Here is a 26,033-nt window from a genome sequence, read left to right as displayed (position 1 = left end):
TATGAGTATAGTTCCTTGAGCAACGAAAGGTATTTGGTTCTGACAATTAGTATTGTCCTCCTTGAGGGCTTTTTTCTTCATAATCTGAATGGATTACGACCCTCAGCTCCTAGCATGGAGGAAGCTAGAAAGCTTAGGAGTTGATACTCAATGAGAACAAAACTTCCTGAATGATTTGTTCTATGCAAGTATTTCTCCCTCATGAAGACATACTGACCAGTTATAGACACAAAAGTGAGTCGTTGATAGGCAGATTCGGGATGAAGTGCAGCTGATAGAATTCAATCCTGGACAGTTCCCCACAAAGACTAAGGCTCCAGAGAGGCAGGAGCTCTTGGTTTCTGGTGGTCATTCTTCTGTCTGACCCTGTTAAAATCCAGGAAGCAATTGAATCCTTTTTCCTTTTCTGTCTTTGACAGAACTACTGTCAAAGAATATTATATTCTTGAATATTTTATTTAATTTGTAAGGCATAAGAAATAATAAAATTTGGACAGGGTTACAGAGCTCCATTTGGCAGGTAATCCCGCCCGCCCCCCCAAAGAAAGTGTAACATGGTAGATATTTAAAAATAGCCTTGCCCTCTGTTGTTAGTCCTTCTTTGTTACAAAGAAATTAATTTGCTTTGCTAATTATAACTGTAACTGTTTTATACCCTTTAGGGCTCCTACTTTTTTCAAAAGGTTTTAGGAGTCCTACCTACCTTGGATTTATTGATTTTTATAAATATAATCCATCGTTGTGGTTAACCAATGAGTTTCCTGATTTTCTTTGCTAAAAAATGTTTGATCTTCTTGGTAGTGATTTACTACTTTAAAATTACCTCAATTCATTTAATAAATATATATTGAACAATCCTTATGTGATAGGCACTATTCTGGGCTCCGGGAAACAGCGAACTAGGTAGACATAACCCCTACCTCATGGAATTTACAATCTAGTGGAATAGCTTTCTTAGGGTACAGTAACATTTTGTGAGTGGCATTTGGTAATTTTTCTATGCAAATCCCTTTTGAAGGAATACTCACTTGTCTTGGGGCCTCCACTCCGCATTTGTTAATTAGACCTAGATGATCTCTAAAGTTCTTTTCCATTCAAAACTTCTCTAATGTTTTGGAGGTTGGAACCTGGTTTGCTATCAGAGCGTTGGGCAGCTCCACCTGCTCTCTGTCAATCAGTGTATTACAGAAAGTTTTAGAAAAGAGGCACTTGGCAAGGATGGTGACACAGATAGGTAATTAATAGTATTAAGTGCTGCAGGAAAGTCAGATGAGTTAAGGACAAAGTTTGAGGACCGTTGTTCTTAGTAATTAAGAAGGCATTGCTGACCATGACAGTTTCAGTGGAATAATGGATCAGATTTTGATCCCATTGAGTTAAGGATTGAATTAGTGTAGACACTGCCTATTCCTTTGAGTCCCTTTAGTCTTCAGGCAGTGTTAAAATGGGGAAATGTTAAGGCTTAGCCATTATCCACTAAGGAAGGTAGTCAAGACTTACTTTCCTATACTTGTTTCTAGGTGTGTGCATTTCCCTAAGTTGTTACCTTAGGTAATTTATCTAGCATCTCTATTGATAAGTTAATCAGATAGTGAATGATCAAGTACTATGTGCTACAACTGGAACAGGTGATCAACATATTATGAATCATTTATTATTGTTTAATTGCCACTTCAGAAAAAACATTTCTTCCCCAGCAGGTAGAAAAAAAGCGCTATATTTTTGTGAAGAGTAAGTTGATATCCTTGTATGCTTTTACTGATAGAAATTGTTTCTTTCAAGAAATGGCAATTTTGCTAATTTACCTCTTAAAGGAAATATTAATGCTGCTTTATCTAAATGAGCAGGATACTGAGGAAACTGGAGAAGTTATTCTTGAACTGGCCCCAGTCTCCAGACTCTCTTGTAAAACCTATGACACACACTAAGTCTACCTCGTTTTAGGGTTTCTGACTAATACCTATTATATTTTTTTACGGAAGAAACAACCACATGGCGTAGAGCTGAGTTTCTTAACCGAAGGTTCTTGTATGAGCTCTTCAGAGAGTCCATGTTCCCCATGACATTGTGTGGAACAGTTTTGTATGTGTGTTCTTCTGGGGAGGGAATCCAGGACTCAAAAAAGTTAAGAACCTCTGCTCTGGAGTGGAAAAGGAAAAGGAAATCTTAAGAATAAAAAGGTTTCTCACTTGCCAAAACTTCTGTAGCACTAATAACCGGGGAGTGTGAAACAAGTGCTGTGTTTTTGGTTTTGGTTTTCCTCTTGGGGTCTTTGGTTGGTTGGTTTTAAAGGATTAGGTGATTGGCAAGTCAGTTTGCCAAATTTTAATGTACAGAAAACCTAGTAAAGCAGGTAGTAAAGCTGCTACTGGCCCCAGATGGATTTTACCTTAAGTGACTTCCTCATCATTAGTTACAGCTCTGTGTCAAAAATATATATAGCAATTTATACTATGTCCTTAATATCCCTCTTACTGTACAGAAATGTTTTTACAGTTGTCTGCCATTTCAGGGTTTTTTTTCCCCCTGCATTTGTGCTCACAGAAAATAAAACTTAAGAAATCTTGAGTCTTTCTTAGAGATATTGAAATAAACTCAGTATTGTTCTGTTGCCTCAGTTAACTAAGAGCAACTAATTGCAACACAGTAAAGCAGTAGCTTTAGTTTAAAGGAAGAGGATAGATCTATTTCACAAAGGCTTCTTTTGCTTTGCAGTACACATCTGCTTAGGCTGAGGTACTGTTCTTAACACTTAGAAACAGTCACTGGAGATTTGCTCCCAGTGTAATTTCCCCTATCTCTTGTGGAATATAGTATGTGATTTTTAAGATTTTGTTTGCAAATAAGTATATTCTTTATTTAATCATTTGGGTTAAAGAATTTTAAATTTAATCATACTTAGTTGGCAGAGGGTTAAGATAAACTATAATATGTAAGTCATTTCTCGTATGGCCAGTTTGACAACTACATTTGAAAATCTGTTTCACTGCTTGTTTTTTCTTATAACACTGTTTCCTGCTGTTATAACTAAGCTGTCCTCCCTGCAGTATGACTGTTTTCATCTGACATCTTAGACTGATCATGCCGGTGTTTTCTAAACAACACGTTTATATGGCAGTTATGCCTTATTTCTGTTCCTCCCTGTTATATATCCTGTTCCATCGACAGACAGTTCTGTTAGAACAGTGGTTTTGTCATGGTGATGATTTTATGATTGTATGAAATGGGGCACATTTTGAGAAAATGATTGAGCCAGTAGCAGAATTGGTTGGCATGTGCTCATATGATTTATTTAGCTTGCTTCCTACTTTGCCATACCAGGGAGGAATTCTATTCTCCCCACTTCTTGAAAGTCAAAGGAGGGATTGGAGGACACTGAAACAAAAGAAACCTTATTTGTATCCCCAAAGTAGCTTATATAATATCAGGAAGGGCTTTGATGAAACCACTGGCCCTACTTAAAGATCTTATTTTCCAAGCCTTTCATTATTTTATTTGCCCTTTTCTGAACTCTACAATTTCCCTCTCTTGTAGCTGGTTCGATGCCCAGAACTGAATGCTGTGCTCCAGCTGTGGCCTCACCGGTGCTGAATAGAGAGGAAGAGCCACCTTCATAGCTTACATGTGATTCCTCTGCTTATACAACCCAATACTGGATTTACTTACTTTGGCAAGATAGTTGCATTGTGCACTGTATTTAATGTTACGTGTACTGTAACCCTGGGTCTTTCTCTGCATTGCTGCCGTTAAACCCCCAATCCTGCCAATCTAAAACTCCTGCCTTTGTTTCCCTGCCCCATCCCCTACCTCCAGACTCCCCTTACGTTCATCCACAATGAATGTCATCTTTATTCTCTCATTTTCTTTCACTGTAATCTTAAACTTTGGCAAAACTTTCCCTCTGTCTATAAATTGTCAGTTGTCAGCCATCTGATTTTTCTCCCTGCTTTGGTAATGGGACGTCCTTCACGTCTTTCCTGTGGTACTTTTCCTTTCCTAGTCATTGAACACTTGGCACGGTGGATTTACCAAGCATTCACTTGGCATTTCTTCTACATCAAATACCTTTGGACTTCTCTGATCTGACCACGTGGTCAGGTTGTTTCCTATACTTTAGTTCTTCTGTTCAGATTTTTTTGACTTCTCCTGCCCTCTATCCTTATAACTTCACTCAGGATATAGTATTATCTCATAGCTCTTGTCCCAGGGAGGAGACAGTAACACTGATTTACCATGGACATTCCTAACAATAAGGAAAGTGTTCTTCTTCACTGTGACTAGAATAGTCTTTAATAATTTCAAGCAAATTCTTTCCCTTCTGAGATCTTAATTTTTAAAAAAATGCTAGAGCTAAGTGACTATAAATTTCTAAGATGAGTGAGGTAAAGGAAGAAGGAAGAGAAACAAGGTTTTTGTGTTGAACAGGAAATGGTTCTCCAAGGAAGCTGAATTGAGGTTCTTGTTGGGTTTGGTACAGCTGTCCAAAATGGGAGGCAAGACTCCGTTTTTCCTAGATTCCAGAGCATTATCTTAATCTAAGATTTACAGTAGGTGTTAAGTTGGTTTATTTAGGACTGTTGACAGAGACACACAATCACTTAGTTATATGCTTTGGTTAATCATGTAGAGTGTGGAAAGTGTAACCTTTTCTGATTTATTATGGATGATAAGGATTGGAAGGTCTCCATATGTCCTTTTTATCCATTTCCAAAGTCCCTCTCGTTTATCTAAATACCAGTGTTTCTTATAGTAGCAGTCAAGCTGATGTTTAAGTTCCTGCTTTTTTTTCTTAGTTGATATGTGCTATTTAAACAGCCTCTCCTTGGATCTGTGGTCTTTACTGAATCCAGAAGATACGTCTTTTGCATATTTACGTCTTGAGAGAGTTAAAGTCAATTTGGAAATCTTTCAACACATCAGATGCCTATCATATGGCATCTGATTTTGCATTCAGACCCCTAATAGATATTTTACATATCAGCATATTGCACTATTAAAGTGTATTTCAAAAGTACACTACAAAGTAAGAGGGGGCAAGATCTGTTAGGCTTTTTTGATGAAATATAAAATATATCATCTGACTATTCTTCCATATCTAGAATGCTTAGATATTTCTAGTTTCCTTATTCATAATTACACAAGCCAAGTGAAATTTTAAGCTCGATTCGGTGGTTTCAGAGAAAGTAAATCTTTTCTGTGGTTTCCCACCATATATAGTGTCAAAGATTGGTGGCTTTGCTTACGCCTAGGTCACATCCTAAGTGTGGCCCCTTCCTTCAAAGGAATGTTAGTTTTATTCCCTGACTTCTGAAATAACCCTCCATGACAGATCCAGCTGGGCTCTTTTGTGTGCTGAATGCCTTTCTCTAGGCGGCCAGTAAATAGTGAGCAGTGGCATGGTTTCCATCTCCATTTATGGCCTTGGAAGGGTGACAGGGACATGGCTGGGACTCTCCATTTACGGTCCTTGCAGGAGCTGAGAAGAGTGGCTGGGGTGTTCTTGGAGGGCAGAAAGTAGACATTGTGAGATAAAAATAAATAGGAGATGTTTGCAATTCAAATTCCAGTCCCTGGGGGGAGGGCAGAGGGCACCGGGAAGGGGAGTGTGTAGGAAGTCAGATGAGATCTGCTGCAGGCATTTGTCTCCTTCCATTGGAAGGGTTGCTCATCACACGTTTCCCAGGTTCATTTCTGATTTGTTCCAGAAAGTTGTGTGTTACGTACTTGTGACTCTCCTTTACAAAGAGAGAGGAGGAACACTAATTAAAGTGTGGCAGAAACCTAACTTCTTTAAGGCATCATTTGAGGCACCAGAAGAAATCTCCAGAAAGGGAGAATGAGGCAGGGGATAGGCTGGCTGGTTTTAGGACGGGGTGACTCTAGTCACTCCTCTGCTTTTGTCAGAGGGAGATCATCATCCGTGTCTTAGGTTTATTATTCCTTTTGCCCGTCTGGATTTCTGGCCTCGAGGGACAGATCTGCAAAGTATTTGACAGAGTGTCTTCCTGTAGCTTATCAACTGCGATTTAAAGGTACTGAACTTCCGAGGAGGCCCGATACAGATTATTCAGAGTTGTTTTTGTTTGGCGAGAATAGAGGACGTATTGGCTTATGGAGAGTCATCTCACATTCAGGAGAAGTTTATGGTCCGGCTCATGTGTGTAAAGTAAGCCTGAGGTGAGCTTGTTTGTCACAGCTGAGTTAGAAAGTATTTGGAGCCACCAGAGAAAAAGGGTCTTGTCTGTCACGAAAATCCTCAGAGTAAAACCTAGTAGAGTGGAGAGGAGAGTAGAAGGAACAAAAGGAGACAGCGATGGGACAGAGGACGAATGTAACTAAACTAAATTTGGAACTAAGGCACAAGGACTGGGACTAAGTCCTTGATTTATCTTTTGAAATGTCGTGTAAGATAGCATAAGATGTACCGTGAAACGAAGGAAATCCTCAGAAATATGCGTTAGAAGACCACGAAGCAAGTTGAAGCGTTGTGCAAGATAATAAAACTATCCGGGTTTCATCTGTGGATTTGCATAATGATATTTGCTGTGTGCCACAAAAAAGAAGTGAAATAACACCCTTCCACCTCACTTCCCCCGCAAAAGGAAATCATGGGCTTCGTTTGTTGGTGTGTTTGGCTGGCGGTTTGAGTTGGTAGAATAGACTAGTGTTGTCACTCGCTAATTTTTAGATGTAGGTATTAGTGTCTTTCTTGATAATTGATGTCTGAGACTGGGAATCTGTAGCATTATTGATTTGATCTCTTTTAAATTTTAGCAACTTCCCCAAAGACAGAGTGAGTTAGTAAAGATTATGGACTATGTAAGTAACAAGTTTTACCAGCTGATTTGTTTAGGCAATTGTTTTTACCCTGTGTTCCTTCTTATCAAGGGTAAGGAAGGTTATATTCTTTGCTTTGGGAAATTCTTCTTTCTGTCCTCCCTCCCCTCACTTTTTCCAAATTCTGGGCACAAATAGCAGCTCTTTCTTTTCTGTGGCAGGTGTGCATCCTATTGGCTGGCTGGTATTTCTTATTTTCCTTTTTTTTTTTTTCTTACTCTTTTAAAATGGGGGTGGGGGTGTACAAATACGTGTATGGGACACATGCAATAATGTTGTAATGTTTCTTGTTGTTTAATGGATAATTAATTGCAAAGTAATTGTTTGAATTATAACATGTTTGAGTAAATGCTAAATTAGTATTTTTTTCTAATATAATCATGAATTTAAAATCTAGCATTCCTGTAACAATGTGTCTGTGTTTGTCTGTCTGTGTCTGTCTAATAGTAATTAATATCTGTGGTCCGTACCTGGAAGAGGAAGTACAGCTTTAAAGGAATAACAAAAGACTTTGTGTCTTAGACCCTTCGCAGGTGTTACAGTCGGGTGAAAGAACATGGTGTTGGGAAAAGAAAGAGCAGTTACACATTTGAACAGTTGGAACAGGTGTTTGGTCAGGGAGGATGGGATGCTCAGCCCTGCCAGCCTGTACTTATTAACAGTAGTGGCTTGTACCAGGAGCTGGAGTCAGATGGCAGCACTATGGAGGAGTATTCACAGGAGGACTGGGGAAACCACAGTCAGGATCTCCACGGCTATCCAACAGATCAGGAATTGGGTAAGAGAGCCAGTATCTATGTTACTTCTGTGTGTGTGCATGCGCATGCGCGTGCACGTGCATATGCATATCTTTATATGTGCACAGGTACTTCATATCTGTAATATCTTCTTATACCATTCCCACTGACAGCACAACGCATATAGCCAGTCTATTTGGGGCAATTTGGGCATCCTTAAACTACCAGCCTAGAGTTTAGTGACTTGGGTTCCACAAAATTCCTAAAGACAGAAGAATTCCTAATTCTGAGCTGCACAAGGAAGCTCAGTGACAGGCTATGCAATTAAAAATATCCTGCACCTCTTAGTTCTAAGATGACTGCTAAGAGTGTTGACTCTTGGCTCGACTGGTATAGATATAACTGTCTTTTCCTTCCTTTATCCCCAATACTTTTATTTTTCCTGACTGTGATTTGCAAAAGGTCCCTTTCCAGGCTTCAGTCTGAACAATCAATGAAGGGAAGCCTTGGTTTGAAAGGAGCTGATATTTGAACATTATCAGGGATCATACTCCTTCAAACTCTGTAAAGGATCCCATCCCAACAGTAGCTGGAATGATTTATTCCCAGTCTTCACATTAAAAATGGAAAACAAAACTCCTGGCCATCAAATCTAAACTTGTGTGGACTAATTAAGAGGGTATATGTAGTTGTTTTTCTTTTTTCTTTTCCGTAAATGCTCCAATTTTAGTTTTCATAATTTGCAAGTACTAATCAAGTTTCTGCTGCAACCTTTGTACATTCATAGCAAGTTGTGTAATGAGTGCTTACTTATAAGTAAATGTTCTCGCTCTCCAGTGAAACTCAGGTAGCCCCCAAGGAAGGATAAGTAGAGTTGGTACTATAAATGTGCCTCCCTAGCTTAAGACAAAAGCCAATGGGCACTATGTTATAGAACTCCTGATGACAGAGAAATGCCTAATTTGAAAGAAAAAGGATTAAATGTTAATATTTCTTGTGAATGCTATATCTAAAGGAATCTCTCAAATATCAGAAGAGAGAGGGAGCGAAGAGGTTATAAAACTGTAAGACTAACACAATGTAAGAGAGAGAATTGATGACTAGAAGAATAAGAAGGGCAGATGCTAAGTGATCACTACCTCTTAATTTCAAAACGGTACTAAGATCTAAATTACTTTGGCATCCTCTAACTCTGGTTTTGCTGGAGAGAGTTAAGTCACCTAAACCTTTGGGGAAAAAAATGACATGCATAGTATATATTGATCCTGATATTAGGGGAATAATTGCTCTCTAAAACCTACATAGAAAGTCTAAATAGAACAGAATTATTTTCATTCTCGTTCCTTTAAAAATCATGTTTGCCATGAAATTAAGCTTTAAGCTCCTAGCTAGAAATCCACGGGTGACCTTGAAGAATTTTATACTTGTAGAGCTGGTTTCTGATCTTGCATATAAATGTATGCATCTCATTATGTAAGAGTTATATTTATAAATCTGGCATTGGACAGTGTTTGACACTAGAATTAAGTTCTCGCATTGGAAAGCATGGAACAAACAGTAGACATATAGCTGCTCAGCTACATAAATGTATGCCACCACTTAGGAAAATATAACTTTTTTCAAAACCTCTGTTTTTCAGATGAAATACCTGTCACAAAGAGAACATTAAAAATAAAACAAGAGTCTTCTGAAGAAGCACAGTAAGTAGATGTTCCACCTTTCTACAAAGTGTATTTACCTAAGTTTAATGACAAAAGTCTTGCTGTAATGAAGCATGCTATGAGAGTTACAGCCATGCCACTGAGAGAGCATGTCTAGTTGTTCTTCCTCATCTTTTTAGCCTAAGTTTTCCAGTGGTTAATCCAAAATGTTGAGAATGTTGTATACAACAAGAAGAAATAAATATATGAAAATAAGCGTGTTTATGGTATTTTTCTGTGTGTGCATGTGGTATTTGGATGTTTAAATATGATACAGAGATAAGTCACAGGGCCCAGAGTTTGTCTGGGGTTAAGTGAAGTGATAGGAGGGCCAGAGGGACACTTAAACTCCTTATAATATTCCATTTTGGGACTCAAAAAGCAAGTGCTTAGGAACTACAGGGGAGGCCCAATTGACGTAACTAGGGATGAACTCAAGCTTCACAGAATTGGTGTCACCAGTCTCAGACCCCCTGAACTTTTCCCACGGTTGGAACTTCAGAAATACAACAGACAGTTCTCAGGAACTGTTTCAATAACTGGATGTAGTTCTCATTGTGCTCCATAGCTGTGAATAGCTCATCTGAGGCTTGAGCCCAGGGAGCTTCAGGCTGAGATCAGATCAGTGGGGCAGGAAACTGACAGGCTCTGCAGAAATGTCCTGTGTGGCTGCCTCTACTCCAGGTTTCAGCTCACAGGGTGAGAGGGTTCTAAGAGGCAATTCATTTCCCAATGCAACAGTTTCCTCAGAACTGTTCCTTATTGATGATTTAGGGCTATGACAGTGCTGAATAAAATAACTTCATTTGGGCACGGGATCTTTTCACTCTGGGTTTAGGTGGGATTAGCCTGAACTAGCTGATATAGCCTGTAGTCAGATACACCATCCTTCACCCACGAAGAAGAGTCACCACTTATTTATCAAACACCTACTGTATGTCAGGCATAGGAGTACAGCAGTGAGCAAAACAGACAAAAAGCTCTGCTGTCCATCCCACCTCCTGAGCCGAGTCCTCCTTGAGATCAGTGAAATATTTTAAAAGAGGACAGGAAGAATGGTAGCTATGAAAGATAATTTTTCTTTAAAGCATTGACCCATGCAGAAACATGGTCCTATGTCTTAGCCTCACAAGCACCACAATCTAAATATTAGAAAAGTGATCGAGTGCCTTTGTGTACTCTGAGAAGAGAAGCAATCTCCAGAAATGCAGTGATTTCATCCTGATGGCCACTTAGATACTTGAGTAGCTTTCAAGACAAACTAAAGTGTGGAGGATAAGTCCAGGGCAGTCTTTGGTTCAAGAAGCAACTGATAACAAAACATTAGCTCTTTGCCATCTTGAAAAGAAAATCAAGGAAAGTAAGAGAGAATGACTATGTGGAAGGTTCCCCAGTTTGTTCCAAAAGCTCTTCCAGAAGGTATGAGCATTTAAGAATAAAGTTTCCAGGATCTGTCGCCTTCCAAGAAGCTGTTAGCAAACCACCATTACACCCTCTTTTCTTGCCTGTGTTTGATTGTATGTGAGTGTGGTAGTTGAGTATTTTTGTAGCTTAAACCTGTGATTGATGTCGAGTGTAATTGTTTGTTGCTAAGTTGATACTTAACAAACCTCAGTCTTCCAACATCAAAGTTGTACCCTACCTGAGAAATATCCTCATATAAATGTACAAATCATCATGAAGTATCCGTTGGAATTACATGAATTAAGCAGCACGTGAAACAAGAATTTCCCTGTACTTTGTCTTCTTCTGTTAACTGTCCAAATCAAAATTGAAATAATTTCTATACTTTTGCTTCCCTTTATAAAATATATTTTAGAAAAATCTCAATTCATTATCTGGAATTTTTTTTCTCTTAAAACTGAAGCTTAATAATGGAACTTTTTCATCTGAATTCTCAGATCTTAATTCTGTGCTAAACTGACAGTTCTTTTAAATTTGAGAATAGTAATGTATTTCAGACAAATAGAAGAAAATGTCCTTTTTTCATGTTTTTGTATCAGATCAATAGTCATAATCAGTTGTATCTTTTCCTATGGCCAGCATGTATGGGCCAAACTTATTGAACTTTCAGAATTTCCAAGTTAGAAATTAATGTGTTCATTCTTTTAAGTGATACCTACTGGTTACTTTTCTGAATACAGCATCCTTCACCTGCTTTTGGTAGTTAGGTCTGAAGGTCATCATATGCACTATACTAGCCACTTTAAAAAGTACATGATCCTTGGTTTCTGAAATCCTAGGGTCTTATGTATCAATAATTACTAAGTGGAATACAGCCAGACTTTAGAAGTAATGGAAAGCAGTTTTTCACTAGTTCCTAGGAACTTCCTAAGGGTGAGCATGTCTCAGATTTTTAATACTATGATTATCTAGACTTGCACAGTCCAATATGGTAGCCACTAGTCACCTATGGCTATTTAAATGTAATTTAAAATTAATTAAAAACTTAATACCTCACTCACACTAGCCACATCTTAAGTGCAATGGCTAACATATTGGACAGCACAGACACAGGACATTTCCACCATTGCAGAAACTTCTACTGGACAGTGCTCATCTAGACACCTGAAGAATCTGACTTTCATTTCTCTTTCCAGGAAAAGAGACATCATGCAGAATATCATACAGATTTTGGAATCAGTACAGTTGAAATGGGAACTGTTTCAGAGCTGGACAGACTTTTCAAGGCTTCATCTCTCTAATAAACTGGCCATTTTTGGAATTGGTTATAACACCCGTTGGAAAGAGGATATCCGTTACCATTATGCTGAGATCAGCTCCCAGGTGCCCCTTGGCAAGCGACTCCGGGAGTACTTCAATTCTGAGAAGCCTGAGGGACGGATCATCATGACCCGAGTGCAGAAAATGAACTGGAAAAACGTTTACTACAAGTTTTTGGAGATCACTATTAGTGAAGCGCGGTGCCTGGAGCTGCACATGGAAGTTGACTGGATACCCATTGCCCACTCCAAACCAACCGGTGGGAACGTTGTTCAGTATTTATTGCCGGGAGGCATTCCCAAAAGCCCAGGCCTTTATGCCATTGGCTACGAAGAGTGTATTGAGAGGCCCCCCTCACCCCATATGGAGCGACATTCCCTGGACCCAGGAAAGGAGGGCCGGGTTGACTTGGAAACCCTTTCAGCACAAGCCTCACTACAGGTGGAAATAGAACCTACCCGAATTATCTATTGCTACCTCGGGATCGCTGAGGTCAGGACTCTGCAGCAATGCTTATTTTTACATTTCCAAGCAAATACCAAAACCTTCAGCAAAGATTGGGTCGGTATTAATGGGTTCTTGTCTCAGAACTGTATTGTGGATCCTGGCGTTTCCCCCAAATCCATCTATATCAAATTTGTAGAAGTAGAGAGGGATTTTCTTTCCGCTGGCTCTTTAGTTGAGTGCCTGGAAAAAGCCATTGGCTACCCCTTAAAATTTAACAACTGAATGTCATCCTTCATAAGGATTTGGGCTCTTACCTCTCTCCTCTCTACTCACATCCTGTTACCCAGACTGTCCCTCATCCGGATGCTGCCATCAGACTTCATGGAAACTCTTTCCACGATCGGGCCAGTACAACTAAGAAATCATAGTAGACTTTGGGCAGAAAAAACAGACCTCACCTGAAAATGCTCATTTTGAGCCAGCAAGCTATACAGCGGACTTGCATGGTGGGTCAGTTGTTTCTTTTTTAAAAACAAAAATCAATTTTTAAATGGATTTTAGAGCCCTGATGTAAACAAATGTAGGTACATTCCATATTGGACAAAACTTATACTTTGAGTTTCATATGAAATTGAAAAATTGTATTTTTTTCACGATGTTTCATTTTTACACATCTCTATGTCTCTATATAAGTATTATTTACAACCTTGAATAAATAAGCAATAGATAATGGCAAGTTAAATCTTGAGTCACAGTAAATAAGACTGTTTTTCAATATTACCCTTAGCTACTATTGTATATAATTTAGAGTTTCATTTTTTTCACCAATCAAGTGTTTTGCTATTCCCAATCAGTGTTGCCTGCAAAGACCTTTGTTTCTGTGATGTACCAACTTTATGGTTGTGCTGCCATTTAAACTTTTTTTAAAAAAATCATTAAAGTAATTCCTGGCCTCTTGGCGTACTAGTGGAGCTTTTTGTAGCAGAGTGTGGTCGCACTGGCAGTGGGACTGTGCTCTGACTTTACTGCTAGGGATGAACACAACAGAGTAGGGCAGCTTCACTTCCTTTCACTCTCTGTACCCCACTGACCAATGTCATTATCTCTTGTCAGAGTAACAAAGGTCATTGGACATTTCATTTTGTGCTACTTTTTAAAAAGCTACAAAAGGATATTCCTTTCGGCCCTACGTACATGAATTTGTAAGAGACTCTCATTCCTCATCTTTACAATCAGTAATCAGGGGCAGCTCGCTCAGGAGCACAGGTGGAGAATTGATGTCATCATGCTTCCTGTAAAAAAGGAGGGAAGATCTAATAGAAACATCCAAACAAAAATTTTAAGTGATCCATAGGATAGGAAACTGTAAGGTATCAGTCCATTAGGAGGGTAACTATCACATTTAGATCTTTCAGTGATTTCTGTGGGTCAACTAGCACTCCAGTTGGAGGTTAGTACTCTTGGCTAAGAACTACCTTACTAGTGGAGTAGTCAAGGGTCACTTTGGTCTCATGACAGGGACTTGTTAGATTGGTTATTTATCTTTAATGATTCCCCCAGCATCTCTCGGGTACTCTACTTTAAATGGACTGCAAATCCAGGTAAGAGCTATAATTCTCCCCGTTTTTCTGTACTATTGAAGATAAAATTGCATATTGATTTAAAAAATGTTCTTTCCTGCAACCTGAGTTGTCTTAAATCAGTGGTTTTTCTCATTCTGACACCTCTTGGTTGGTTGATGCTTATTTATTTTTCTAGTGACTAGAGAGCTTATAACCAATGGGATGACTTTTATTAATGTCATTTGAGTCTAGGTTTATGGAGTTGGCTGTTTCCTGATGTGAGCTGCTAAAAGTGGGTGCTAGTTCATGGAGAGTATAAATAAATATCCTGGAATATTTGAGTGCAGCACCTCTTCTGCCTGGGCACAGGCTGTAGGTATGGGCTTTAGGAAATTCTCATGAGTTTGCTCTTCTTTGGAACTTGGAATTATAGTCCTAAAGGCCGAGGCTTCATTGACCATTTTGTAGCAATAATCTCATAATATTAGTGCCAAGTGCTGCAGGAAAAAGCATTATCACCAGGAGTAGTACATGGCATCCCCCAAACTTTGCCACTGATCAGCCCTAAAACTAACATTATGCTTCATTCATTTCTTTCCCCTATCCCGCTTTTCACTGCTGTTAGTTACTTAGCAGGGGCAGAACATTTGGGAACATTTAGTGAGGATGTCTGAGATCTACCTAACGTTACTGAGAATAGGGCATTGCTAGACCACTGTGAGCAGCACAGAGTGTATGGCAAAGCCTGATCCAATATGTGTTTTCACCATGTGGCTTGGGATGGGTGAGGGGTAGGGGCAAGAGGACAAAGCTGGGCACTGGAAAATGGCGACTTGGAAAGAAAGTACCTTCCTGATACTGAATATCCATTCTCTTTGGCCAGGACAATCTAGAAAAGAGGACAGCAGGGTGTCGGATAACTATATCAGCATTTCTAAAAACAAAAAGACTATTTAGACCTTAATGAAGCCTTATAACTGATTCCAGGAGGATGGAGACACTACATTCAAATGTAAGAATCAGCATTAAAAAATACTGTAGAGATAAAAGATGAGGTATGACTGGGAGAAACACTAGTGAGCTGCAAGTCTCTTAACATATGAAACTATGAACTTAGCTCTTGCACACAACCTGTTTATTCAGGTCACTCACAGATCTTCCGCACTAACCTTCCCATTTTACACAAGGGTAGAGAGCAATGTTCACCCTAAACTTCTTCTCAGTAAAAACTTCCAGAAAGTAATAGAACTGCTCTGCTAACTTCTACCACTTGACTGCCTCAGGGTCAGCAGAAAAGAAGTGGCTGGAGTAGGAGATAGTATAGAAAATTCTTTGATTGGGTGAGAGCAGTGGAAGAGTCCTGAAGGGACTGGCACTGCCTACAAATCTTTATTTGTATCTTTACTTCTGATGTTGTAAATTATCTGGGGTGCAAATTCTGGAATGTTAGCTACTGAGAGTGAATGTTGAGGCCCTCCCTGCCTTACGTAGCACTTGATAGGGATGAGCACAGCCTCTGTAATCAGATGCTTTGGTGCTCCTGGGATACAACCAAGAGCACTGTACTGCTGTTTTTGGAAGGAATTACTTATTTGGGGTAACCTAGGCCTGACCTGGAAATAAAGGAGGGATGTTTACAAGAGGTGCTTTGCAGTGAAGACCAAAGTAAAAAAAAAAAAGAAAAAAGTGTGTGATAGACTAGACAAACCAAACCAACAGCACCCTCCCCCATATATATATATATATACACACACACACACACACACACACACACAATCTACTTGACAATTCCAAGTTTGTAGGTCCCTGCGTAAGGATATGAGACTAGCAGTTACCTATTCCTGTTGCCTTTGCTGTCACTGAGCCGCCAAATACTAGATTCCAGGGATTGCATGAGCAGTCTAGTGTTTGCATAGCCATTTCTCAAAGCCACTGCATGGCAGGTATTTAAAGAGCAGCCAGGCAGGTCACACTAGGAAGAAGCAGCTGAGAGGGTCTACGGGGCGCTGTGTAGAAAAAGACCTTGGGCAGCGCAGGCTCAAAGACCACATTCAGTGTTAAAACAGAGCAGGGCCGTGTGGAGTAAATGGAATCCAGGAGGCCTGGCTGCTTTTCTATCCAGTCAACTGTCACCTAGAGCAGGCAGCGCCAGGGATTCGTTGTTATGCTTTCTGTCCTCGGTGACCTTTGCTCTGTGGTTGAGCCGTGCCGGGATGTTTGAAGCATCTTTATTTTGGCTGTCCGACCGAGAAGCCAGAACGGGTGCGTGCCCTTCTGTAAGAGAGCTGCGGCCGCCAGAGGGCGCAGAGGTGCCTGTGACCGGCTGGCGCGGGGAGGGACGGTTAAATTAAATTTCACCCCGAACATGATCTAGTCCCGGGAATTAAAGGATCAGAGCGGGCCTGAGGAGGGATGGGAGGCAGCGAAGACATGGGGATAAATAAATGGAGGGACTTGGTCCAGTCTACCTTCCCGCAGCTGCCCCCTCCTCCCCAGTTTGCATAAGGCAAAAGCCTTTATGAGTTAAGCGGGGAACCGGGATCTTGTTTCCTCAGTTTCCTGCTCAGCTCCTGGGGTTTCCTTGCGCCAGTCACCTCCCTGCTCGGGTTTGCGGCGCAAGCTCCGGGTGACCCTCGGGCCTTGGTTTTAGGGAGTCTCCGAGAACCTGCTGAGAGGCCCCGTATTCTCCGGTCACAGGTGAACACGGTCCTCGGGTCCGCCGCCTGCGCATCCTCCACCGCAGCCTCGGGGCCACGCGGCACGTGCAGGGGTGGGCGTGGCCGCCTCCCTTCCTGAGCCTCTCTCCCTGCCCGCTCCCGCGGCCCAACCCGCCCCTGGCCCTGGGAAATTGGTAGTTTCGGGCAGCAGAACCGGGCCCGCGCGGCCGGCACTCTGGACCTTTCCTGCCGCCTCAAGCCCCACACTGCGGAGCCCCAGTGGCCCCGGGAAAACGCGGCTCCCCTCCTCCCCGCTTAGGCTGAGAACGCGTTACCCCCAAGCTCGGAGCCGGTTGGTCGGGCGGGAGCCCCGGCCGCTTAGGGTGTCGGGTACGGGTGGCCCCTAGACGTCGGATAATCCCCAAACCTCCCTTCCTTCCTGGCCCTCCTTCCTACCCCACTTAGCGGAGGGGTAAGGCTATGGCGTAGTCTGAGAGTTAGCGCTCTTGTCTTCTGCCCTTGCCCCCGGCCGGCTGTGAGGGCGCCACGACTCACCCGACCCCACCCTGCGTCCTGACTCGGTGGAGGCCGCGGGAGCCGGCCGTCGGAGCGCGAGGAGCGTCCCCCTGCGGCGGGTCACCCTCGAGCCCCGCCCGCGAGGACGGCGACCTCTCCGCCCCCTCGAATGCCCCGCCCCCAGTCCCCGTCGGTCCCCACCCCACCATCGGCACACGCACGCAGACTCTGGCCAGAGCCGCCCTTGGTGTCAGTGGCCCGGCTCCCGCCTCCGCTCCGCGGCCCCAGCACCTGTCGCTTGGTGTGTCCCGGAGCCGGCGACCCTGACTCCGTCGGGGCCAGGGAAGGCCATGGTTTCCCTGCCCGGGTCCCCTGCGACCAGCTTGCTGCGGGTTTTGTTCCTGGGGCTGACTGCTCTCGGTGAGTGAAACCCTGGACCTGGAGGGGACATGAGATGGGAGAGATGGGGTGAATCGGACCCTGAGGGAGGTGCTTTTGGGCACTGATGAGGAACTGGGTGGGACAGGACTCCCGTCTCTGACTCTTTCCCTCCCCGCCCTTATACTTCCCCCCACGCAGGGCATCACTCGTGTCCCCGCTGCGTTGGGGAACAGCTCCCACTTTGGGTGCGGTGTGTTTGTAGTCGGGGAGAGGGTTAGGGCACTGCCTGGGGTGAGTTGTTGGAACCATTCCTCACCCCCACTCCCCACCTCCACCCAGCAGAGCCGGATGAGCTGAGCTGCTGGATGAGACACTGGCTAAAGAGCTTAAGGACTTAACTCCAGCCCCCCTCCCGACCCCCACCCCACCACAAACTGATGTGCAAGAGCCCCTGGGGAATTCCCTGGTTCCCGGGCTTGACACACGCACTTCACCTCAATTCCCCAGCCCAGATCCTCCCACTTGCCCCCTCCTCCTGCTTCCTGGCCTGGGAATCAAGGGAGGTGCCCCCAAAGCACGACCGTGAGGTCATTTGGGACACAGGAAATGGAGGAGGGCTTTGAATGCCTAGAGGAGCAGAATTGTGACCCCCCCCAAGAGGTCCACCACCCCCATTGGCTCCTAGAGCCAAAAGGACAAAGGAAATAGAGAAGAGGGCCTTTGAGTCAGAGAGGAAGGGCCCCTCCTTGGAGCAAGTGCTTGAGGAGTGTTTGAAGGGCTCCAGGAGCGCCCAGGAGCTGGGGTGGCCCAGTGCAATATCTGGGAGCAAAGGACCCACAGGAACTAAGCTCATTATAAGCTGTTTCACATGCTGCCTCCCAGGCTTTCTTGCCATCTTTCTTCAAGGATCCCGAATGAGGGTGAAGGGTGGGTTTGTCCAGGTCAGCTTTAACTCCTCATTTCTCTCAGGTTGGAAGTCGCCAGGGCAAGTAAGACTTGGAAAGATGTAGAGTGAAATTCAACCACAGTGATGGGGCCCACCTAACTTTTACCCGTGTCTCCTTTAGCCCAGTCTGTGCTGCAAGGGTGTTGGGGCATGAAGTATTATTAGGGTCCCCAGACAAAGTGGGGCTCAAGACCAGACCACCAGCCCCTTGGTGGGGCTGCTCCAGGATCCCTTGACTTCTCAGGCCCTCTGTCCCAGCTTCAACATCAACACCTCTTTCCCTTCTGTATTCTACCCCCAACTTCCCCATCCCCCTTCCTGCTGGGGATCTCTGAAGAAAGGGAGAAAAATTCAAGTTAGCAGCTAGGGTGTCTCAGGCAGCTCTCCGGCAACCCGTCCTCTTTCTAGCCTAACTCTGAGCCTCAGATTTCATACTGAAGACCCAGGCTTCAGCATCCCTACCTGGCCACCCCCGGGGGGCCACTGAGGGTTAAATGGCCCTCGGGATGGTCAGCACTTTGGGTGGCACAGGCTCTATTGGGCTCTGCCCGACAGGGTTCTCCGCCGAGGCCCTTCTGCTCCCTTGCTCCTCGGTGGCTCAGCGATGCTGCCCCTGGGGCGTGAGAAGCCCGCGGGGGGAGTTTCTCAGAGAAAGAGGGAGACTAAAAATAGTAGCCCTGGGGAGCAGGCCCATTTTCCTTCTCCTGTGCTCTAGCCTGCCCCACGCTCTGGTCTGGCGTGGGCCAGAAGGGTCCCTTTCCTGGGCGGCTCCCGTCTCCTTCACTCAGACCCAACCACCCCCTTTGCCTCTCCCTGTGGCTCCTGGGAGCAGAAAGGGCCGAAGAGTTGAGGGGCTTCTGCTCCAGCGGACGCCCCGGACCAGGGCAGCGAAGCCTGGGGCCCTCTCCAGCTCCTAGCTGGCCTTTGCCCAGACCCCAATGTGTCCGCATTACTATTGATTTACCACCCCTCTACCTTTGGCAAAGTGACCTCGTAAATGCAGGACCTGAGGGAGGTCGCGGGGGGCCCAGGGAGGAGGCGGCTCATCCCTCTCCCAGGACCGCGGCCGCTTTCTGGCGGGAACTGTGTCTGGCCGCTGGGGGTGAGCGGCAGAAAGGCTGGGCCAGAGCCTGCACCACCCGTAGGCCTCTCCGCGTCCCAGCCGGCGGGCTGGTCCTGAGCGGGTGTCAGGCTCCTTGAGGCAGAGGTTGTTTTTGCCTGCAGAGCCTCCGGTCCAGCGGCGCCCTCCTCATTGTCTTCTGGCTTATCACCGGGCACAAGTTTCCTGCTTGGCCCACAGGGACCTGCCAGGAAATGGGGAGGGGGGGGCTAAGAAGGCCAAGGAATCGGGCTGGGGGTTCTGTAAAGACACGCAGCCAGGAAGCCATGGGGGCGGTGTGCATCCTGGCCGGATCCACTCCTGGGCCCTTAGAGGCCTTCAGCCGGCCTCTAGCAGGGTGGAGAGCCGGACCCGGGCGCGGCCGCTGTCCGAGCGGTGGCCCCCTGATCACCACGTGGAGGTGGCATCTCAGACTCCAGGGCAGAGTGTTGAGGCCGAGGACTCAGGGCCTCAGTGAGAGCAGGGCTTAGGAACTAGGGCGGCCAACATCCTCAGGCCTGGCCACGGACAAGCCCAAGCTTATTCCCCCAAAGGGCTTTTGACTGGCTGCTCCGTTGCCTCTCCAAAGGGCAATAAGTGAGTGTTCCTGGGCGCCATGATGCAAGCTTTGATTCGACAGCCCCCTCCTTGAAACCAACACCCCAGGCCACCTCCTGAAGGTCAGTCACAGGCAGAGGCAAGCTCTGTACTTGATTGCTTTGTACTTGATTGTCAGGGGACCTTCATTCTCCTCTAGCTCTGCCAGGATTCCCTGCGACCCGCCCAGATCCCCTGGGCCCCAAAAGGGCCCTTGGGAACTTTCCTGGGGAAGCCCACGTGTGGGAACCTAGCGGGAGGCCAAGGAGCACGGGCAGTCACTGGGCCGGGTTAGGCGCTGGGCCACTCCAGATTCCCTGGCTCGGAGTAGTTCAGAAGGAGCCGCGGAGTTAATCGGTAACCGATTAACCGTCCCACCCCCCCTCCGCACATCTGTTTGAGAACGCAGGAGATGGGAACGCTCTTGATCCCGACCGGCGCCTTTCCGCCCAGGAAAATTGGGGGAGCAAGTGGCCTACGTAGAGGGTAGATTAAAAAGTATTAACTCTTCCCTTCCTCTTGGATGTCTTTCCCTTCTCGCTGGAAATCTCCCCTCCTCCTCTTGGTGCGCGGAAATCTGTGCCTCTGGGTACAAATAAATGCGTAGACACAGGTCCCTATCCCTGCTGCAAGCCAGCGGGCTGAGGTTGGGGAGAAGAAGCGCTGATGAAATTGACAATGGGATCCCAGGCCAGCGGGCCCTGGGCAGTCTTCGAGGCCTACGGTGGCGGGACCCCGCGAGGTTCGTCCTCTCCTGCCGCCGCGCTGAGCTGGGTCCTTGGGCTCCGCGCTCACCCTCCTCGCTCTCATCCCCAGCGCCCTCCTCGCGGGCCCAAGTGGAGCTGCACGTGCCCGCCGGCCTCACCAAGTTGCGGGCGGTAGAGGGAGAGGAAGTGGTGCTCCCGGCGTGGTACACCCTGCAAGGGGACCAAGCTTCGACCAAGCCCAAGCCTTGGGAGGTGCCCACCGTGATATGGTTCTTACTGGAAGGGAAGAATATGAATATGAGCCAGGTGAGGGAAATCATCTCGGCCGGAGGCTCGCTACGCCGGAGGCGGGGCGGGGCCGGGGGCGGGGTGGGGAGCGGGGAAGAGCGGGCAACGGTGGGAGGGGTGGCCAGGGGATGGCTGACTCGAAGGAGTGTCAGGGAAAAGCAAGGTCCACCTCACCGGTTCAATTTTTGTTTTGATATTGGAGGCTTCCCCAAAGAATTCTCCTTTTCCCAGGTTTCCCTGGAACTCGAGCACACCAAACACTGACAATTGGAGAGGCATTTTACTTTGCCGGGCAAGGGGGAAAGTGAGGATTGAGGGTATAGGAAACAGGAAGGGTTAGAGCATGTATCACACAACTTTTAAAAGTTGAGCGTCTTCCTGCTTTCACATTATCTGTGCTTTGGACATTGTCACAGGCCGCTTCTCTTTCCAAATGATTATCTGTCCCGCGGCTCCCATATAACCTCCTTGAGAGGCAAGGGTACATGTCCTCCTACAATCTCTCACCTATCTTCCTTCCTGACATCAGACGAAGACTCAGAGGCAAATTTACCCAGAAGCCAAGGAAACGTCATTTTCAGAGCTGCTTATTTGCCGGACTCCTTGCAAGGTCCTAGAAAGTGTGTTCAGGAGGTCATTTGATAAGTAGGGGGTATGTATGAAAGAAACTTAGATTGCAGGGGTAGGGCATGGGCTTATACACTGGGGGGGGGTGGGGATCTTCAAGAAAAATTAAAAGGATATTTTTTCTCTTGGCTCTACCCCTGCAGTCTAAGTTTCTTTCATACGTTACCCCCTATTTACATTATCCCCCAACCATTTTACCACTTTCTAAACACCCCAAGTGGGAGATGAAGAGACAGCGCCCAGGGGAACAGGACCTGTTCTGGTGCAGAGCACCCGGGTTGGTAAGACGGTAGCTAGAGAGACAGGGGTGAATGGAGAACTGGTAGAGGTTAGAGGGGGTGGTGCAGGTGAGGGGCATTTGAAGACCCCCAGTTTGGGGGAGGGGGACTAGCTGAGCCCTGGGCACAGAGCAGACAAGTAATAATGGGGAGGTGTGACTCCCGCCCACCAGGTGTTGGCGCACATCAGTGGGGTCACATCAAGCAAACCTGGAGCATCCCTGGTCTACCCCATGCCCTCCCGGAATGTGTCACTGCGGCTGCAGGACCTCCAGGAGAAAGACTCCGGACCCTACCTCTGTTCCGTGAACTTGCAAGACAGTCAAGGCACTGTTCGAGGTCACAGCAGCAAGACTTTAGAACTCACTGTGCTGGGTAAGTGAGAGGCACCCGTGGGAGGTCGGGCAGGTCTCTTCCCCAAGCGACTGCGTGTGAAGGTTGGGGGAGGGGCAAACAGAGTGACGGGGGGTCCGTGTGTGGGAGCGGGGGAGGGGAGCCGCTGGCCCCCGGATGTGAGTTTTTAACCTGTCTCCCCTCCCCCAGTTCCTCCAGCTCCTCCATCCTGCCGCCTCCGGGGCGTGCCCCACGTGGGGACCAACGTGACCTTGAGCTGCCAGTCCCCAAGGAGTAAGCCCGCTGCCCAATACCAGTGGGTGCGGTCGCCCCCATCCTCCCAGGTCTTCTTTGCACCTGTTTTAGGTGAGGGAACTTCCGGAGACACTGAGAGTGCGGCTGGGGTAGAGGAAAGATGACGTACCAGAGGGGCCGGGGTGCCAGGGGAGTCAATGCTGAAAAGCACTGGCGGGGGTGGGGGGGGCGGGGGAGGGGCTGGAGAAAGAGGCCCTGCTAGGTGTCGGCACGTGCTGCAGACTTAGGTTACTCAAGAGGCGCTGGGGCTAGAAGATCTGCATTCACCAGGTGTGTGACTTTGTGACTCTGTTTCCTCATCTGTAAAATGGGGATATCAATAGCCCTGATTTGAACACACCAGCTATAAAAAACATTTGGGGGCAATTGGAACTTTTTTTTTTCAATTTGACTGAGATAATCGATGGAACAATTTTAAAATGGAGTACTAGATGCTCTTGCAGAATTAGTCTTAATTTATCAGGTGTGGTAATGGTATTGTGGTTATGTAGATACTGTCCTTCCTTATTTTTGGAGTTTCATGCTGAAGTATTTACTTTAAAATGTCTCAGAAGAAAGAGAAATGAAAGAAGTGTAGCAAAATGTTAGCAACTGTTGAATCTAGGTTGTGGGTATATGGATTTTTATTTCGTCCCTCTTTCTACTTTTCATTTGACCATTTTTATAATAAAAGTTTTAAAATTATTTTTACATAGAGCTTATCTCATAGGTTTGTTGTGAAACTTTTCTAAGTTAGTACATGTAAAGAGCTTAGTCTCTGGTGCAGAGTAAGCAGCCAATAAACTTTAACTGTTAAAATCATTAGATTACTTCATATATTCCTTTCAACACAATCAAGTAGGTCGTATTACCCCCATTTTACAGATGAAGAAATTGGGACCCAGAGATAGCAGGTCACTTTCTTAAAGTCAATTGACCAGTCTTCCCAAGGAGAAGACTGGTCAATTCTGGATCCTAGGTTTTCTAATTCCTCACTCAATGTCCTTTCTCTCTCACTCTCCGCCATTCAGAAATAAAAGTGAAAATTGGATTTTGGTTTTTCTGGGCATCACTTCCTCTTTAGCCTCCTTTCAGATATCACTTGGGGACACTGAGTGGTGGAAATGGAGAGGGGTATTGAGCCAGCAGTTAGGCAACTGGGAGCAGAACCCAGCACACTGGCTGTCACACCTCTCCCTTCCCTCAGGGAACGGATAGCCAGGGAGTCTGTCCCAGGGAGTCAAAGAGGACATTCCAGAGGAGGGGCAGGATGTTTTTTATGGGAAAGAGGATCCCTGGACTGACGGCTAAATTGTGTCCACAGATGCCATCCATGGGTCTTTAAACCTCAAAAACCTTTCTACTTCCATGTCTGGAGTGTATATCTGCAAGGCCCACAATGAGGTGGGCAGTGCCCAGTGCAATGTGACCCTGAAAGTGAGCACAGGTCAGTGAGGGGTAAGTGTGGTTAGGGAGAAGATTGGTCAATGGGGGGGTGGGGTGGGTTTGCAAGAGAGGGGAGGAGGCCTTTCATTATAACAGGGCAAGGAGCTTGTCTTGGTCAAATGTTCATGCAGGTGCTTGGTCAGTGACCACTTTCTTCTTGACAGTCACCTTCTTCTTAACAAAGAGAGAAAATGTGTATGGTGGTGGTAGGGCAGTGGGGCAGTGGGGTTGGAAAGGGCCAGGGAATAAGCTGAGAGTCCCCCTCTGACGGCAAGGTTTTTCCAGGGCCTGAGGCTACGGTGGTTGCTGGAGCTGTCGTGGGCACCGTGGTTGGATTGGGGCTCCTGGTTGGGCTGGTCTTGTTGTACCAACGCCGGGGCAAGGCCCTAGAGGAGCCGGCCAACGATATCAAGTAAGTGTCCCTGGTCTGTGCCAAGATGAGGGCTTTCCTTGGGAATTCGGGCAGCTCTCATCTAACGGATGAGGTTGGGCAGTGGCTGAACCATCCTTCCTGTGGGCAGATTTTAAGGAGAGTTGAAGAAGAGGGGAGGTGAGAGTAAGACAAAGCACGTGGGAACTCTCCCCCTTCCCCCTTCCGGCTTCTGACCTCTTATCGCTTCTTTGATGACTAGGGAGGACGCCATCGCTCCCAGGACCCTGCCCTGGCCCAAGGGCTCAGACACAATCTCCAAGAATGGGACCCTCTCCTCTGTTACCTCGGCACGAGCCCTTCGGCCACCCCAAGGCCCTCCCAGGCCTGGTGCATTGAGCCCCACACCCAGCCTCTCCAGTCAGGTCCTGCCCTCACCAAGGCTTCCCAGAACAGATGGGGCCCGCCCTCAGCCAATATCCCCCAGCGCTGGGGGGGTCTCTTCCTCTGCTCTGAGCCGCATGGGTGCTGTCCCTGTGATGGTTCCCGCCCGGAGTCAGGCTGGGTCTCTGGTGTGATGGCCCAGCCACTCGCTGGCTGGGTGTCCGGCTTCTCCTTCCTACAGGGGTCACCCCTAGCACAGAGGCCTGAGCCTTGGGAGGGTGGCCGCCTTCCAGACCTCTGGTCCTCTGCCCCCACCTTTCTTTACTATGGGCAAACTGAGTCTCAGTTAAGACCCAAACTTCGAGGAGGTAGAAGAAGAGGACGTGGACCTAGGATTAGGAAGGCCTCCGCCCTGGGCTCTCTGTAAGACTGCAGTGGGATGCTGCTGAGATTGCTACCTCTGCCTCTCACCCTCATCCCCCAGGGCCTGGTAGGGACTGCCAGTCAACCAGTCCTCCAGGCCCCCTTGGTCTGTACCCCGTCCCACCTAACCTCATCCTTCACTCCCCCTCCAGCTCCCAGCGTTAATATAACCTGTCCTGCTGGTTTGGTTGGGTTTTGTTGGGGCAGGGGATAAGGAAGATATTTTTTATACTAACTTGAAATGCATGGTTCTGTTTTGATTTTGCAAACTTCAATAAAGATACATTGTGTTTGTGTGGAAAGTGAGAGTCAAATCACCTTTTCAAGCTTGGAATTCCCAGGAGAAGCTGAGTCTCAGGATGATGCAAAAAGGACCCTGCCCAGGCGGTGGACCCAGAAGGGCTTCTCCGCACAGCCTCCAGCTTGGCTTGCTGGCTCGGGATAGCTCTTCTAGAGTCTTTAAAAGGGTCGTTTGCTGTCAGGCAGTGGTGCAGAGGCACAAAGAGCTTGGGGCTGGGAGACCCTCACTCACTCTGAGCAGCAAGGGGATAAAATTGGTGACTCTCTGCGGGAGCTTGAGCGCTCACAGCTCAGGTGTGCGTGCGCTTATCTCCTGTTTCCTCCTCAAGAGCAGAGGAGAAGAACCTGGCTTCTGCTCCTCTCCCAGACCACTGAATGCT

The 26,033-nt window shown here is 46.2% G+C and overlaps 2 protein-coding genes across 7 annotated transcripts in view; both read left to right on the top strand.

Moving 5' to 3' along the window:
- Positions 1 to 13,398, top strand: part of MSANTD2 (Myb/SANT DNA binding domain containing 2) — a 28,677-nt gene extending 15,279 nt beyond the window's left edge. Inside the window, exons 2-5 of one of the 6 annotated variants that reach the window (XM_033407390.2) lie at positions 3,535 to 3,624; positions 7,516 to 7,615; positions 9,214 to 9,274; positions 11,875 to 13,398. In XM_033407390.2, the coding sequence (XP_033263281.1) occupies positions 7,540 to 7,615; positions 9,214 to 9,274; positions 11,875 to 12,727 (990 nt within the window). In that variant the 5' untranslated portion in view covers positions 3,535 to 3,624; positions 7,516 to 7,539 and the 3' untranslated portion in view covers positions 12,728 to 13,398. Of the gene's footprint in view, positions 1 to 3,534; positions 3,625 to 7,359; positions 7,616 to 9,213; positions 9,275 to 11,874 lie in introns of those variants that run through there. The other 5 variants (XM_004280707.4, XM_004280706.4, XM_033407392.2 and 2 more) reach the window with 5 other exon arrangements.
- A 3,993-nt stretch (positions 13,399 to 17,391) lies between these two features.
- On the top strand, positions 17,392 to 25,655 carry ESAM (endothelial cell adhesion molecule). The gene is made up of 7 exons (XM_012537072.2): positions 17,392 to 17,600; positions 21,020 to 21,216; positions 22,277 to 22,478; positions 22,647 to 22,802; positions 24,055 to 24,177; positions 24,462 to 24,588; positions 24,809 to 25,655. The coding sequence occupies exons 1-7, from the start codon at positions 17,531 to 17,533 to the stop codon at positions 25,122 to 25,124; spliced, it is 1,191 nt and encodes a 396-aa protein (XP_012392526.1). The 5' UTR covers positions 17,392 to 17,530; the 3' UTR covers positions 25,125 to 25,655.
- The last annotated feature ends 378 nt before the right edge of the window (positions 25,656 to 26,033 follow it).

Source organism: Orcinus orca, chromosome 8 (assembly GCF_937001465.1).
Source record: "Orcinus orca chromosome 8, mOrcOrc1.1, whole genome shotgun sequence".
In the NCBI taxonomy this organism is placed as follows: Eukaryota; Metazoa; Chordata; class Mammalia; order Artiodactyla; family Delphinidae; genus Orcinus; species Orcinus orca.
The sequence above is the reverse complement of the archived record's forward strand: the minus strand, read 5'-3'. Positions and strand labels throughout refer to the sequence as shown.

Excerpts from the sequence above, each read along its gene's own strand:
- ESAM (XM_012537072.2), top strand. The coding sequence starts at position 17,531 with ATGGTTTCCCTGCCCGGGTCCCCTGCGACCAGCTTGCTGCGGGTTTTG. Across the intron at positions 24,178-24,461 it reads GACCCTGAAAGTGAGCACAG|GGCCTGAGGCTACGGTGGTT; the intron begins GTCAGTGAGGGG and ends AGGTTTTTCCAG. Across the intron at positions 24,589-24,808 it reads GAGCCGGCCAACGATATCAA|GGAGGACGCCATCGCTCCCA; the intron begins GTAAGTGTCCCT and ends TTTGATGACTAG.